Source organism: Procambarus clarkii, chromosome 47, assembly GCF_040958095.1.
Source record: "Procambarus clarkii isolate CNS0578487 chromosome 47, FALCON_Pclarkii_2.0, whole genome shotgun sequence".
NCBI lineage: Eukaryota > Metazoa > Arthropoda > Malacostraca > Decapoda > Cambaridae > Procambarus > Procambarus clarkii.
The window spans coordinates 23,250,846-23,267,909 of record NC_091196.1 but is presented as its reverse complement, the minus strand read 5'-3'; the positions used below and the strand labels follow the sequence as shown (position 1 = coordinate 23,267,909).

The window sequence follows — 17,064 nt, the reverse complement described above, 5'->3', positions numbered from 1 at the left end:
GTTCAAGACTATTTTCCCTGACTTTTGATTTCCTTTTCTCAGGCTCTACTAAAACAGGCTCCTTTCCAGTCATCTCACAGTCAGGTAGTGCTTGGGCCTTGGTTTAAAAGCAACGTCTGACGGGAGTTAATAACGTTAGCCGTGTGCATTCGTTTATTGCACCTGGTTCGGACTTGTGTGTTTGAATCTTCCATCTCAGTCGTGTTTGATGTTGGGTTGTGTTACTCTAGTTATTCTTTGCTATGGAAATGTGAGCCTTTCTTTGTCAATTAATTGTCAGTGTTGAGTGTTTGTTTAGCTAAAAATAATACCTTTCTGTCTAGCACATTTGTCACTATTAATGTCCAGGACGGTCAAGTTCAGTGAACCTCTAATTTATATATATTGTACCTCGTTTTCTCTATTGCTAGTTGGGTCGTGATAAGTCCTTTAAATTAATTATACTGTACATATCTTATTTCTATCCTGGACCAGATTAGCACCATTTTCTAGTCTTCTCAACTTAGCTTCTTGTATGAACCAATCCATATATAGTACTTTGTGTACATTGAACTACCATAAAAACAATACAGCTTTAGTGCACTCATTACACCAATGTTTAGTTGAAAACTGTTCTTCAGTTTAATGGTATATGTATTAATTTGTATTTAAATTTTATCACATTATTTCATCGATCTACTATTGTAAGTAAGGTGCATTTGTGTATTGAAAGAATCTTCCTATTAACACCAACTGCTTTCTGTCTGATGAGTGGTCTGGTTATACAGGCTTTACTGCAAACATTTTGGAACCTTTACAAATTAGTTCATAAAAGTAAATATAAATTTGTCTACATTAAAGAAGTACAATACTGTACAGAAAGAGCTCGGTAATCTGCATTTCAGTAACCAGAAACTTCGAGTAATCCACGAGATTTCATGTTTGAACTTTTCCTTTTTTTTTTTAGTTATTTTAACCCAAATGGGGAGTCAGATTACCATGTTAAACCTGGTAAGTTTGTGTTACCAGGTTTTAAAATAAATCCACAGATTCTGCAATTTCTGTTGGATAAGAAATCTGAATATACTGTATTCATGTTGGAGTGTTTACTCAGTAACTTGAAGCCAACTTGGGTTACCATGATTTTGTTATTGGGCTACTCAGTGAAATGTGGGGACCTATACTGATGACACAAATTACATTAAAAAGCATTAATAAAATATAGAAATATGATACCTAATATTGATAAATAATAATTGCTAAAAACTGTATGTGCAAGCCGTACAGTATCTTTCCCTGCTAAAATATGGGATTTTTTCTGTAATGGACCTCAAGCAGACCTGTCCAGGCTCAGTCAATATACCCAGCCATGTGCTCTCTTCTCTCATGTGATTCCACTGCACCTTTTCGTTATTCTTTTTTATTTTTTTATTTTTTTTTATTTTTTTTTTTTTTTTTATAATTATAAAAAATATTTTTTTCCAACATTTCTGCTTTAATAGGAATTGATAATTTTTTGCTAAAACCATCTTGGATAGCAGCACCAAATCGACGTGGAGGAGTTAAGAGGAGGCATGTTACGAGATCCAATAAATATTTGAATTGAATAATTGTACTTTGTGAAAATGGCTGTTCAGCTGCGAGTGTCACCATGCTCATGTACAATAATTTTGGTCTTGTAAGGTTATGTAAATGAATAGTATTGAAGTCCTTCATCAAGCAAACTGATGAACTCCAACAAGGCAAGGTGAAATTAGTTCTTTTACAAAAAATTACATTTTTTGAGTACATATAGGAAGATCCTTCCCTGACCATGTAAATTTGTTTGTTGCATGTGGAAATGTGAATTATGTTGGTTGTGGCACAACAAATTTATGACTGTTAATTTTTAGACTTTCCCAGTAAAAAAGTTTGCCAACTTTCAAGTTTAGCTATCAAGCATGGGGGGGGGGTCCATATGATTCAGATTAGCGAGCACGGACAGTAGTATGTAACAAGGTGTGATAATATTAGTAAGTGATATTTTCTGATTGCTTATGCCTTCACAGTATAGAAAATGGATAATATTTCCCTTAAATTTATTATTAACCTTTGTCTTGTACAGCTTAGGGAAGATGTCTTGAAGGTACCTGAAGGCTGCCAACTTAGGAAACAATGTGTCACACCTCTGGGTAAGGAGTCGACACTCTTAAAGTACAGTACCTTCATGACGTCTTCTCTAAGCTGGCTGAGGCTTTGGCGACAAAGCAAAGTTTTTTTGGAAATGATAGCCATTTTCTATGCTTTGGAGCCATAAGTAATCAGAAAATAACACGTCGGGGGCTTGATAGCAGAATGGACAGCACTCGGGATTCACAATCCTAAGGTTCTGGGTTCGATCCTCGGTGGAGGCGGAAACAAATGGTTAGTTTCTTTCACCATATGGACCTGTTCACCTAGCAGTAAATAAGTATATGGGAGTTACAGCTGCTACAGGCTGCTTCCTGGAGGTGTGTAACAATAAGGAGGGGTGGTCGAGGACCGGGCCGCAGGGGCGCCGAGCCCTGAAATCATCTCGAGATAACCCAGAAACAAAAAATTTTTCTATTGTATAATATTTATATAAAATAGTAAAGTAAGTAAAGCTTTTATCTCTATAGGTGCTGCTCACTGGTTTCTTTGTGTGAAGATCAGAGCCCTAGAATAGAAGATGTAGCTTCTCTGGTGCAGCGGGAGATGGAGAATATGGATTCTGCCATCAGAGATGCTGTTGAAAAATTCACTGCAATGTTAGAAACTTCTCGGGCTACAGACACTGGCACACAGTTAGAGGTAAGTTCTATGCTGTATGTATACAATACAGTCGCTTGCAAGTTTAACTTAGACAATTTAATGTAAACCACTTTTATTCAAGGCAAAATTAAGATCATGAGGCTAATTGACTTTGCTGTCAGCGTTTGGTAATGGTGTATATGTAAGTTTGTGTAGTGAAATATATTTACATTTTTCTAAGTCAAAATATAGTTCATAGATATTTCTAATTAGAAGAATCATATTTTATCATGGGAAAACCACTGTGACAAAAATTACAGATTTGTAAATGCGTAATTGGACTACAGTATTTTGGAGAAATAACCATGATTTTGTTATTGGTTAACCTACAAATCCATCTATAAATTTTAGAGATGTTAAATATTATGAAATTGAATTAATTACTGTATTGTAAAATTAACAAATCTCTGATGTATATTTCAAAATTGTCTTCAATACTACAGCAATGTATAAATATTTGGTTTCACTCTTTCTGATGTCGTGATTATGTACTATTCTTTATATTTTGAAATTTAAAATTTCTTATTGTATATGTTTTATTGATTCTCAGATTGTGTGTGGGAAGGTGCTGAGACCCAGTTGTAACTTACCAAGTTGTTGTTTCCCCTGTTGTTTTCCTCATAATTTTGATGTGTATGTCTGCTGCCAAAAGTAATGACACTCTTAACTGGAAATTTCAATTAGATTTTTTATTCAGGTAAAGGTACATACACTGAAGATGAGTTACAAACATAATGTTGGATTTAAAGATAGAGCTAGTACATACAATACCTAAAGCCACTAGTACACATAGCGTTTCGGGCAACGCTGTGATGGTAATTTAATTACCATCGAGCATCTTGAAATTTTATGTATCCTCAGTTGACATGCGTCATGATTTATCTTTATTTTTCCAGCAAAGTTTCCACGCAATATATTAAGATTGCCTCATTGCATGGATTTGAATCTTAATTCAATTTTGTCTAATAAAAGTAATATTACTGTTAAAATTTGGCAGTTTACCTCTAATGGCAATTATTGTTTTTACTGTACTTTTGTTTCCATATGACTTTTTTTAGAATGCCCTAGCTGTAATTGCCCTGAAGTCTTCAACACATAAGTATGATGATAGACTCTAGCTTCACAATGTTACTGGACAGTGTTGCCCTTTTTGAAGGCAACTTCACTTATTTTAGTTTGACACAGTCTTCCATGAATATTTTGCTTTATTGTCTTCACCCTTCTTTTTTCATTTTCCCTTCCTCTGTGAGAACAGTATTTGGTGTGGGACATCAAAGTTTTATCACCTGTTTAGATAGCCGTCATTCATATTAGGCTAAATAATTTATGTAATATTCCATCTCCAACACCCTCCAGCCACATTCTCCACTCACAACCTACTGACATAGGCCTGTCACCTGTCAACACTGTGGAAGTTTTCGCTGTTTAGTTTTCACTTGCCTTGTCTGCTGAAGTATTACACAAATTGTTCATTCAGCTTTCGTAGGTTGTGGTAGTGAATTTTATGCAACTTGCCATGCCTTCAGGCAGACGGTTTTGGATAATTATCTCGAGACCATTTGGTCTGTTTTCTCTGCTCTTTCAGCTCCTCTTTATAATATTTTTTAAATATTTCATTGCATTTTTTGTCCTGAGATAGGCCTTTTATTTGAGACTGGGATACTTTTTTGACAGCTGTGATCAACAAAATTTGTAGTTTGTTAACTTGCGATTCAGTTTATTGTCAGTATGTAAAGTGTTTAGTGTGTTTTACAAAAGGTTCAGTTTCAAAATTGCTTTTGGCAGTCTGACGAATGAAGTAAATTGTGTGTTGAGATTAACAATAACACATTTACACTACTAAGATGTGCTTACTATTGTTACTGAACTTAGTGTTTATGCAATGAAGATGTATCTCTGTTTTTAGTATACCCTCTTGTTAATGAGGCTACTGTTGTACAGACTTTTTAAAACTATGAAACATATTTCTTAATATTAATGGTTTTAGGAAAATAAAGTTTGGAAAATTGGAATAATGCCATTTCTTGGTAGTTAGTTTACTGAGCAAACCTTTAAACTATGGTGGGATACATTGACTTGTACCGAGGCCTCGCACTTAAGACTGTACCTTACATGTTAGTGTTAGGGTAAAAAAGAGGGATGACATGTACAAGCATCGAGGCCTAGTAAGAAGGACGGTGGGAATTTGTGAACTCCGGATTACTCTTATTAACCAATAACTACTGTGTGAGCATGGTAATTTGTGTGTGTGTGTGTGTGTGTGTGTGTGATCTTACATACATGTACACATGGGATTAGTTCAGTGTGTGTGTTTATAGACAGTTTGTGTATTTTTGCCTAACATTGTTAGAGATGGATTTTAACAAAGTAGTGTATCATATATTTTAGAGGTATGATAATATATATCTGTATTGAAATGTGCTTAATTAAATAGTTTTTGATTAAGCATATGTTAATTCAGTACTGTACTATTGATACAAAACTTTGTTTTAAACTGCATACATATAATAATGCATTATTGATTTATCATTGTATAACTTTGTATAGTGCATAACTAATGTGTTTTTCAGCTGTCTTAACATGAATTGTTTCAGATTAAAGTTTGTTGTGCAATACTTAATTTGATTTTAGAATAATAACTTTAAGGAAAAATTTGACATTCAAAGAATGATTGGTTTACTGATTAATGTAATATAATTTTGATTATGTACCAGAATCACCTAGATTAACCAGATGATTGGTAAGGGATGATTGTTTCATATTTTAACCTTCAAATTGCAGCTGTCATGAAAATTACCACATTAAGTGAAGGAAGAAATTTTGTAAAATGGGTCTCTTGAAGATCCATTTTCAAAAGTAGAGATAATACTAATAATTTTTTTTACATATATCTGTACTTTGGCCTGAGCAGTAGTCAACATTCCTTCTTAAGTTTATCAGCATTTTGTTATAATAAACCAGCACATATAAAACATATTTTTCAATTTTTCATTTGCAATATATTAAAAAGTAAGGAATTTGTTTGCAAAAATAAAAATAGCAACATTATTTTATACAGTGAAAATCTTTGTTGGCAAAACTGAACTGTATGTCTCCAAATTATTTTGTAGCCTTGAATGTCTCCTGGGAGACAATTGAGGTATTGGAAGGAACCACATGGGCAACATCAGTAATAAAACATAGATACAAATCATATACAATATTGTCATATGATGACCACATTTCATTAGTCAATTGACACATGATGGCAACTGCATTTTGAAGGTTAAATATGATTTTGTCAATGCATTGGACATTATTTTATAGTATTACAAAATGTCTTTATTTCTTTATACAGTAATGATTAGATATTGCACTATTCCTGTATATTATTGTCCACAGGTAAATGAAAGTATCCTTGGAAGCTGCAGTGACTTAATGGCAGCAGTTAGATTACTAGTTCAGAGAGCTGCCGAGCTCCAAAAGGAAATAGTGGATTCAGGGAAAGGAGGAGCATCCCCACGAGAGTTTTACAAGCGCAATCACCGCTGGACAGAGGGTCTCCTCTCGGGTGCCAAAACTGTTGCAATTGCATGTCAAGCTCTCATGTAAGTACATATACAATATTTCCTTTCTCTTAAAGATTCTGTAATAAGAAATGTTATCAGGGAAAATAAACTGATGGCCTTTGTTACCTATGAAGATATTCCTGGGGGAATATCAAAGGTAATCTTAGTACTGTCGCTGGCTCTTTATATTTACCTCATTCATGCATCACTTTGCAGCTCAAACTATTTTATGGTTTTCACTTCAAGAGGCAGCTCGCAGGAAGACAGGAGGATAAAAATTATTAAATGATTTATTGCTGCATTTTAAGGAAAATGTAAAGCAACGAATAGAAAACAGTACAGCATTCATTATAAAGGATATTGAGGATGCAGAGCATGCAGGACACATTCAGTTAATGTTACAGTATGAGTGTAGATATAGAGAAGAACAATCTAAAAGAGAGATAGGATCTTCGCTTTTTGTTTCCCCCAGTTGTGTAACTTCCATAAATAACTAAGATTAATTGGACTATGGAACTTGTACAAAATAATTAAACAATTGAAGTAATTTAGATGTCGGAACTTATTTAAAAAAATATACTATGAGCACGGCAAAGGCGGAATAAAATGTCCCAAGAAAAAGAATGTAATTGGTGAGGCAATGCTTAGATGCAAAGACCCATTCAAGAGTTTAAAGGGTCCCAGTATTTCTTCTTGTAAACAAGTTTAAAATGTAAATATATTTGTTGCTTTAGAATAGTGCTGCCTAGGCAGCTGGGTGCCGAGCTTCACCTCCCTACCCAGACCCACTGCACCCAAGGGAGGAACTTAACATCCGAAAGAAGAAAACTGTAGATAATTGGTCTTTACGATGATGACACTGAAACCAAGGCTGATGCTCACTAAAGCAAATCAGCACACATGCAGCCTGGCATACTCGCTCAGGAAATTACCTGGGCATGGGTAGTGTGTGCAGTCATACATCTACTGGCAGGCCAAGCGCTTGAAATAGTGCACATTATTGACCTACTGTACTGTATACTGCTGTAGAAATTAAAAATAAGCACTGTACTAGATATTCAAGAAATTTTGAAAATAAACCATAATTTGTGAACAAATTTATTGATTGCTGTTATAATGCAATTTGTTACAAAGTTTATACTGTACTCAATTTTGGTTTACAAAATGTTTGTATATGCTTATTGTATTAATTATGATATCAAAATGTTCAGAAATAAATGGTCTTAATCTTAAAAATAGAGAAAACTAGAGAAGTATAGGTGGGTATCATTATGATACATCAACATTGGTTAGTGACAGTTTAGATCAGATAACGTAATATATCATTAAAGCAATGAAGTAAAATTGGTTTATGATGCATAGATACTTCATCAGAACATGCAAGTGATAAGATTCCTATTCTGTGGCTGTACTGTACAGTAAACAAAATATTTATTAAATATGTAGGATGTAAAAGAAAGTTAAAGAAATAGTTTGGTATTCTTTATTTTTATACTAGACTGATTGTCTGTTACTATAATTCTACAAGTGTTTTGTATACTGTAATTGTCATAGTGGTATATAGACAGTAATGAAATTCTTTAGATTTTCCATATTCCTGTTATATAATTCATTGAGATAACTAATTGTACCAAAGTTTATAGTTACATTTGACTTACAAATATTTTTATTTACAGTACAGTATTTACAATTTAATGATTTGAATTATAATATATATGCATATTTTATTACTACATAAACTAGGCTACTTACTATGTAAAACATATTCCTTATTATACATAGGGCAGCAGCTGATCAAGTCGTTAGTGGTAAAGGCAAGTTTGAAGAAGTAATAGTAGCTTCTCGAGAAATTGCTGCCTCCTCCATGCAGTTGGTAATGGCTTCAAGAGTCAAAGCTGATAAATCAAGTGTGAAATTGAGTAATCTTAATACAACAGCGAAGACAATATCAAGACTAACGGGTACAGTTGTTGCAACTGCTGAGAATTGTCGTGATAAAGTAATAATGGCGGGTAAGTTATACCAAATAAATTATCATTCAATAATATTTAATTACATATATGTCCCATCCAATCCAGCACCAAAAAATACCAAAAAATATTTTTGTTTTGTTGGGTTTAAATGGTTCTTAAAGTAAGTACTCATACGCAAGACTATGTAAATGTCAACACAATCTAAATCAGAAAACAGATTTAGATATCATTTTAAAACATGCCTTGTTGTAATTTTACCCTGTTTTGTATCTTCTGTGACATTGAGCAGTTTCCTTGGCCATTCTCTGATCCCAGTGCTTTCTTTGCCTCTATAAATGCAGCAGATTCTAATTATGGTTTATGGTAGGTAGCTACAATTATAATGCAGGAGTCTCTGCATATCTCGCTTGGTTAAATAGTGAAACAAGTATGGTGGAAATTGGATGACATTCAGTGGCCATTTTCTCTAGTTGGGCGATTTGTTACAGTTGATAGCTTCATGTGCACGAGTATCGATTGTCCACATCATATAGGTAGAAATTAATAGTTAACTTATTTTTCAGATACATTAGACTTTTCAAGGCTGAGTTTACACCATACTAAGAGGATGGAGATGGACACTCTTGTAAAAGTCTTGGAGATAGAAAAGCAGCTTGATACAGAGCGGTCGAAACTTTCAGAACTCCGTAAGCATCACTATCGGCTCGCAGGAGAAGTAGAAGGCTGGGAAGAAGCGGTGAGTACTGAAATCTATGACAGTGATTGTAACATCATTTCAGATTAAAAACAATGAGATTATGAAGCATCTCGATGAGGACGGTTCTTTGCTTTGGCGATGTTCCTTTTGCAACTCTCAATTATTCACCATTCCATTCTTTTGTTCTATTTGATAATATATGTGGATGAAACCTCAGCAAGTGATTCTGCAACATCTATAACCTCAAGAGAAGGATTTTTTTAATTTATCATTTAATCGTTTATATATTTTAAACCTGTCTAGGACTTAATTGCTTTTTACTTCTACAACACACTTTGCCCCATGCATTTAGTGAGATCAAATCATCTATTTTTAAAGATACTACATTTCATTTAGCAATAAGCCTGTTAGTCAACTCTTCAATCTGACATGGTCCAAATGAATGTTTAAATATAATGGGTCGTTTTCAAATAAAATTCAAAGTTAACATGCAAACTTGCATTCGTTTGGAAAACAGTGTGAATCATTGGCATGAATTGGCAGTAGAGGTCAAGCTCCTGTAACCAAGGTTAGGAGAAGACTGTTTTAGATCATCAAGCAGGGCTTATGAGAGTATAGCTGAAGAGAACATATCAGTCAGATAGTTACCTTATGGAATCATTGGAATACAGTAGATGGCTGATGGTAACAGCCATCTACAGATACTTACATGCGTGTGTGTAATTACCTAAGTGTAGTTACAGGGTGAGAGCTACGCTCATGGGGTCACGTCTTCTCAGTACTCTTTGTCGTATAACGCTTTGAAAGTACAGTACAGTACTGGCGATTTTGGCCTCCACCACCTTCTTACTTAGCTTGTTCCAACCATCTAGCACCCTGTTTGCAAAAGAAAACTTACTAATATTTTTTGGGCACCTTTGTTTCCTTAGCTTGAATCTGTGTCCTTTTGTTCATGAAGTTATTGGTTTCAGAAATTCATCTCTGTCAATTTGATCAATTCCTGTTAGTAATTTGTAAGTTTTTCCTCTTTTTTTTCTGTCTTCTAGTTTTGGCATGTTTAACGCATCTAGTCTCTCCTCATAACTCGTTTTTCAATTCTGGAAGCTATTTTGTAATATGCCGTTGCACCTTTTCCAGTTTATTTATGTGCTTCTTGAGATTTGGGCACCATACAACTGCTGCATATTCCATTTTTGATCCCGCAAAGGTCATGAACAGTTTCTTTAGTATTTCACCATCCATATAATTAAAAGCAAGCCTGAAGTTGGAAAGCGACGCATATGCTCCTCTCACAATGTTCTTTGTGTGTTCCTCTGGCGATGGCTTACAATCCAAAACAATCCCTGGGACCCATAACCTCAGTAGGCAAAAAAAAAAAAAAAAAAAAAAAAAAAAAAAAAAAAAAAGCTCTGCAACTGATGACACTAGGTAGTATGACACTTAATCACTAGGATAGCTTCAGGGAGCCTCTGGAGCTCACCCAGAAACTGGCATTTCATTACATTCAAAGCTGGTTTTATGATAGAGCCACAGATTTTGCTGGAAAGAGGTGGTTGGATTGCTTATCTGGACCTAAAACAGGGTATTGATAGTCCCACATAAGAGGTTGTTCTGGAAACTGGAATATATTTGGAGGGGTGACAGGGAGACTTCTGACCTGTATCTCAAGAAACAAATCATCAGACTGGAAAAAGTGCAAAGACATGTTACTAAATGGCTTCTGGAACTAGAAAGCAAGTGCTACAAGGAGAGGCTAGAAGTGATGAATTTGCCAAATGCTGGAAAATAGAAGGAAAAATCGGAGATATGTACTCTCTGGAAAGATGGTGAGAAAGGCATCAAATAATATATACTGTACTGTACATAGAAAATACTGGATGGCCAGGTCCCAAATTTGCACAGTAGAATAACAACATACTGGAGCGAAAGATATGGAAGGAAATGCAGAATAGAACCAGTGAGGAGTATCGGAGAGCACTGTCTGGACATCAGGGTCCATGGCCGTTCAACACCCTCCCAGCAAGCATTAGTAGTAGTATTGCCAGAATGAAGGTGGATGCATTCAAGAGGCACTTAGACAAGTTCTTGCAAGAGGGGCTGGACCAACCAGGCTGTAGTGAATATGTGGGCCTGTGGGCCACTCCAAGCAAGAGACTGTTGGACCAAGTTATCACAAGCCTGGCCTGAGGCCAGGCTTGGGGGAGTATAATAACTCCCAATCATGGAGTAGAACTCCCAAGACCCTCTCCAGGTATGCTACAGATCACTTCACACCCACCCCGTGCTTCAAAAGTGATTTGTCTAGGTTCAAGTCCTGGCCAGGGAGGACTGTCTGGGCATCAGTCCTTAACTGTTCACCTCTATTCACCCAGCAGTCCCAGCAGTGATTGAGTACCTGGTTGTTAACTGATTGGCAGGTCGTGTTCCAGGGAAAACTAGTGGGTAAGGTTTACCATGAGCTATGGAAAAGGGGAAAGCTCTCGGCCTGCTAACAGAAGTCAGAAGTTATCTGTTCCTGTACTTACATGTGGAAAAAAAAAATAATAGTAACAGGAATTGATATCTTTGAGAAAGGAATTCTTGAACCTGCAACTTCAAGAGTAAGGTGCCGTAGATTCAAGCTAAGAAAACAAAGTTGCTAAAAATATAAATTAGAAAGTTCTCCTTTGCAAACAGAGTGGTAGATGGTTGAAACAAGTTAAGTGAGAAAGTAATGAAGGCCAAAACTGACAGTAGTTTCAAAATGTCACATGACAAAGAATAATAAGATGGGACACCATTAAAGTAGCTCTCATCCTGTAACTGTATTTAGGTAATTACTCACTCTGACACTCTCTAACCAGCCCGTCCTCCAAAAATGGGGAGGACGGGAGTAACAGCACAAATAAGTGCAATTATGTACTATTCATAGCAGTCAGGAATTGTACTTATTTTCACTTGGTATTAAATCGTACTGTCAAATATATTGTGAATATTTGAGCTTACCTGAAAAGCTGAATAGAAAACCACGAGCTCACCTAAACGTCTTAGTGTTTGAAGATAAGCATTTTATTGCTTTTTAATTATAATTAGTACTTAACCTATAGCTATATTGATATTACAGTTTTATAAAACTAATAAAACAAAACTATAATATATCAATGAATTGTAAAGTAACTCAGAATATTTTCAAGTTTTGTATAAAATCTCTATTGTTTAATAAAACTGAAGAAGAAATTCCTGATATTTAAAACTTAAGTATAGCAAATTGAACTTAAGACACTCAGAATTTTAGGATGAAGTTTTTAACAGAAAACGAGGAGAATAAATGGGGAGGTAAATGTAACAGCCCCATAAGTGCAATTATGTACTATGTATGACAGTAAGGAAATGTACTTATTACACTTAGTATTAAATCGTAGTGTCAATTCGGAGGATGGGTTGCTCTAACTATAGTAAATATTTAATTAAATACAGTTGTAAGCCCCAACCGTTCACTTATTTTGCTGTTTTTCTTTCATTGCAGGAAATGAGCTGATTACATCTCTAGTACTGTACCTTTCCCAGCCTGCATTGGATAGCCCACAAAAATCCTTGAGCTTGATTAATGTATTTAAGATAATTTCCTGTAAACCCTTCTTGCCACATGCTACATAACAAAATGCCCCATAATTCCTTAATGCTCTTAAGTTTTCACTTGTTGCTTGGCCCATAATATTTTCTCTAGGTCTGTTCTCTGCTAAGCAGTCTCCGAATGTTTAAACTCGTCAGATAATGTTATTACATTAGGTATGTCGTACCTAATAGCCAGAACCACACTACTTCGTCTAATTTGCAAGGCCTGATTTGCCTAACAAGCAGAGTGATTTTTATGTTTTAAAATAGTTCTTTCCAAATTGGTTGATTGTACTGTATTCCAATTACTATTATTATTTTATATTAAGAACATGAATTACCAACTTAGGTTAGCTTAAGTTTGATCAAATTTTTTTGTTTAACTAGAAAAAATTAAAATCATATATAATATAATGGAAAGCTTTATCATTCCAGTAGGAAAAATAGCAAAAAATATGGTATATCAGGAAAATTCAGCTTGTTAGGCAACTTGGCCTGTTAGGTATAACATATGTATATGTATGTATACATACACTCAAGTACAGTATTTTACAATTGTTTCTTATAATTTTTTATATTCTGGAAAATCCTTTTCCATGAGAGAGTTTTATTGGGCTTTATCCATTGTATTTTTGCCACATGTGCTCACTTTCCTTCAATATGGTACATGGCTAAGTGTATCAGTGTGTGCATGCTTGAGTGCACTCACTCACTCCTTGCTCACCGCTTAATTTTTTTATATATAAATTGCAATATTTCTCTTTGTTTACAGTTTTTCATAGTCATGAGTGCAAGCACACATTTTGTGTGTATGTATATCCACACACACACACACACACACACACACACACACACACACACACATATATATATATAAATAATGTCGTACCTAGTAGCCAGAACGCACTTCTTGGCCTACTATGCAAGGCCCGATTTGCTTAATAGGCCGAGTGATTTTCTTTATTTTCAATAAATTGTTTCCAATTACTGTAGTTTATTTGATTTATTATTATATTATATTATATTTGGAACATAAATTATTGACTTTGTTGTGCTAGTTTAGGTTAGGTTTAGATAGGTTAGGTAAGGTTGGTTAGGTTCGGTCATATATCTTCATTAGTTTTAACTCAAATTTCAACAAATTAACTTATGAATAATGAAATGGACAGATTTATGATTTCGTAAGAAAAAAAATTAGAAAAATATATAAATTCAGGAAAACTTGGCTTATTATGCAAATCGGGCCTTGCATAGTAGGCCGAACATGGCATTTTGGTTACTAGGTACAACATATATATATATATATATATATATATATATATATATATATATATATATATATATATATATATATATATATATATATACATATATATATATATATATATATATATATATATATATACATATATATATATATATATATATAATATACAGTATATATATATATATATATATATATATATATATATATATATATATATATATAATATACAGTATATATATATATATATATATATATATATATATATATATATATATATATATATATATATATATATATATAATATAGGCATACATACATGTACAGTATATACATCATATATATGTAATATTCACTTCATGTAATGACCAATATTTTCTCATTCATTACTGTATCATATTTTGTAGTTTTTATAATTGCTAATCCATATTAGTTTTCTGCATCAATATTGTCATCATTGTCTACATTATCACAATAACATCACCATCTCCACCCATTTCTCTCTTTCTAGATGGGAAAGAGTTCAATGCTAAGAAAGAAAAGAAAATTAATAGCCATGGGTAATATGATGGTAACAAAAAATGAGTGACTTCATGCCTTTCACACAACCTTCCATACTCATAAGAAACTAGTACCTCACTCTCTTATCAGTTACATTGCAGTATTTTATCTATTTCATTCTTTTGGAGTAAAAAGTATCTCGTGCAAATTATCCTTCATATTTACATAATTTGAGACAATTTATAATTGTCACTCATATTTTTCTTTGTTCTTTCCTCTCCAAACAATTCCTATACCACTATTGGGGTGTACACCTAGTATTTATCATGATGCAGCTGATGCTGCTGACCTGAACGCAGTATGAACGCACATTCTGCTATAGTCTCTGTAAGATATTGTGTAGGCCCAGCTGTGTACAGCTGTATGTACATATATAGATTAGCTTTCCTTGAAATGCACTAAGTCGCTCCTCAGTGCCCATGCTCATTACATATCATAACCATTCTGCTCTCTTTCAAACTCACAATTTTAATGACTATTATTTGGCTGCCAATGGCAACTTTCTGTCTTAACATTGCCTAACCCAACAGATCTTCCCTACTATTATTTGTATACACACCATGCACCTTTGTTTCATGTGTCTCCTCATTTGGTGGTGCAGCATTTGTTGTAGGGTTTAACTTAATAATATGCCAACAAGGTGAAAATAACCTAAACAAGTCAAGATGAATCTGCTTTAAGTAATTACAGGCTAGCCCTCAGTAGCTCCCTGGTGCATTGTTCTGGTACCCTTGCTTGATGGGGTTCAGAGAGTTGTTCTACTCCCGGCCTGAGGCCATGCTTTACTTAAGAGCTTGGTTGAACAGGGTCGGCATTTCTAGAAGAAAACTATGTAGTTTTCTCCTGAAGGTGTCCACGGTTGTTCCGGCAATATTTCTTATGCTCATAAAACAATATTTCTTATGCTCATAAAACAATATTTCTTATACTCATAAGATTATACATATACCACAGACATGTCCACAAAAATACCTATTCTCTGGACTTGTGCAGGCCAAATCAATCATCGCAAGGTAAGGCCTATTGAACACCAGGAAGAGAATATGGTGTGCTCGTAAAGCATTCTATGTTCTTTTTAGCTAAGAACTAGCATTGTGCTCTTCATTGGGATTTTCTGGTGTTGGAGGCTTGGTTTGTTCAACTGGAGGTGCACTATGTACTGTCCTCTTGCCTCTATCAATCCTGTCTTCTTGATGCCTTGTTCCAAGGTCAGGCTTTTTCAAATTATGTCTGGTGGTTCAGGTCATGCAGCTTAGTGTATATGTTTACACAAGTATGCTGCTATTACTGTCATCTTTGATAATGTGTCTACATCTAATATTTGGGCTCTGATTTTCTGGCAGTCTAAAAGGTGTTGGCAGCTCACTAACTGTTAGACATTCCCTATCCTAATTGAGACTGTGTAGTACATGGACACCTTTCCAGTCAATGCAGTCCCAAGCCATGGGTTACCTGCTGCCACCTGTTGATGTGCTTTGGTACTAGTGCATGGTTTGCCAACATGAGGCTAACTACTGCTTCCATTGATTCTATTTTTTCTTTCTCTCTATCAAGTTATGTACAGTAGTTTATTGTACTTTACCTGTACTTTCTGGAGGGTTTTACTTAGGTTTTGGATGTTACTTCTCCGTGCTCCCCTCACTTTTTGAGAGTACACCAGATGCTGACTTGAACAGGTCCAGAGGCCTAGTAGTTATGTGGGTGTGCCTAGTACCAGAGCCATTGCACCAAAGAGCTTCTGATGCCTGCTCGAAAAGGCGTTTCATTATGTCATGTGTTTGATTTTTATTACTATATTTTGTAGCTTTCTGAACTAATGTGCAATACATTGTTATAAACGATAGATTCATAAAAATAGTTTAATTTATTTTATACACTTTCCAGTTACTATATTTGTTAATATTTATTAAATAATGTTATAAATTAGTAGAGTATTTGCAGGGACAAAAATGTGCAACTTGTTTGCCTTAAAAATTGTAATGATTGGAATATAAAGCATCTGAGAGTGAGGCAGGTGGTATTTAATTGTAAAATATGCATGGGTGTTATGCATTGTGTAGTGCACCATGTCCATTGTTCATGAACTGCCTAGTAATAAATTGAATGAATTTGTACCACACATGAATTACATCACATTGTCTAATCTTCAACACCATGATTCATTGTCCATAAATTATACATATCCTTAATGAACAAACCACTGAGTAAGTTGAGTCAGGTAAAGGCTTGCCTGCTGCTTGTGTTACGTGCCAAGGTCAGAGCGGTTAGCCAACTTTATACTTGTATTTTATATTTCGTATACAACTCCCCAAAACAACACTACTCTGATGCAACTTGTTCCCTAACAAACAAATTTGTATGCTGAAAGTATTTTATTGTTAGTGGTGATTACATACATCTCCACAACATTTTCTTTCCCAACTATATTTTCCTACCACCACACCAGTCTCACAACCATGTATAAGAATTTGCACCACCACCTTTCCCATGGACCTCTGGCCACTTAATCCTGTTTTATTTTTTTTGGAGGACATACAAGATCATTAAAGTAAATACATCTTCAGAATGCCTGTTTGCCTGAGTGAGTTATGTATATTTAGCCTCTCGTGCACTCATCTAATCTAAGCATAAACGTTA

The 17,064-nt window shown here is 34.6% G+C and overlaps 1 protein-coding gene across 2 annotated transcripts in view; it reads left to right on the top strand.

Annotated features, from left to right (window-relative positions):
* LOC138350771 (huntingtin-interacting protein 1-related protein-like) overlaps window positions 1–12,768 on the top strand; it is a 50,832-nt gene extending 38,064 nt beyond the window's left edge. For both annotated transcript variants that reach the window (XM_069302131.1, XM_069302132.1), the window contains 5 exons: window positions 2,619–2,790; window positions 6,172–6,377; window positions 8,121–8,350; window positions 8,875–9,047; window positions 12,514–12,768. In XM_069302131.1, the coding sequence (XP_069158232.1) occupies window positions 2,619–2,790; window positions 6,172–6,377; window positions 8,121–8,350; window positions 8,875–9,047; window positions 12,514–12,525 (793 nt within the window). In that variant the 3' untranslated portion in view covers window positions 12,526–12,768. The remainder of the gene's footprint in view (window positions 1–2,618; window positions 2,791–6,171; window positions 6,378–8,120; window positions 8,351–8,874; window positions 9,048–12,513) is intronic.
* The last annotated feature ends 4,296 nt before the right edge of the window (window positions 12,769–17,064 follow it).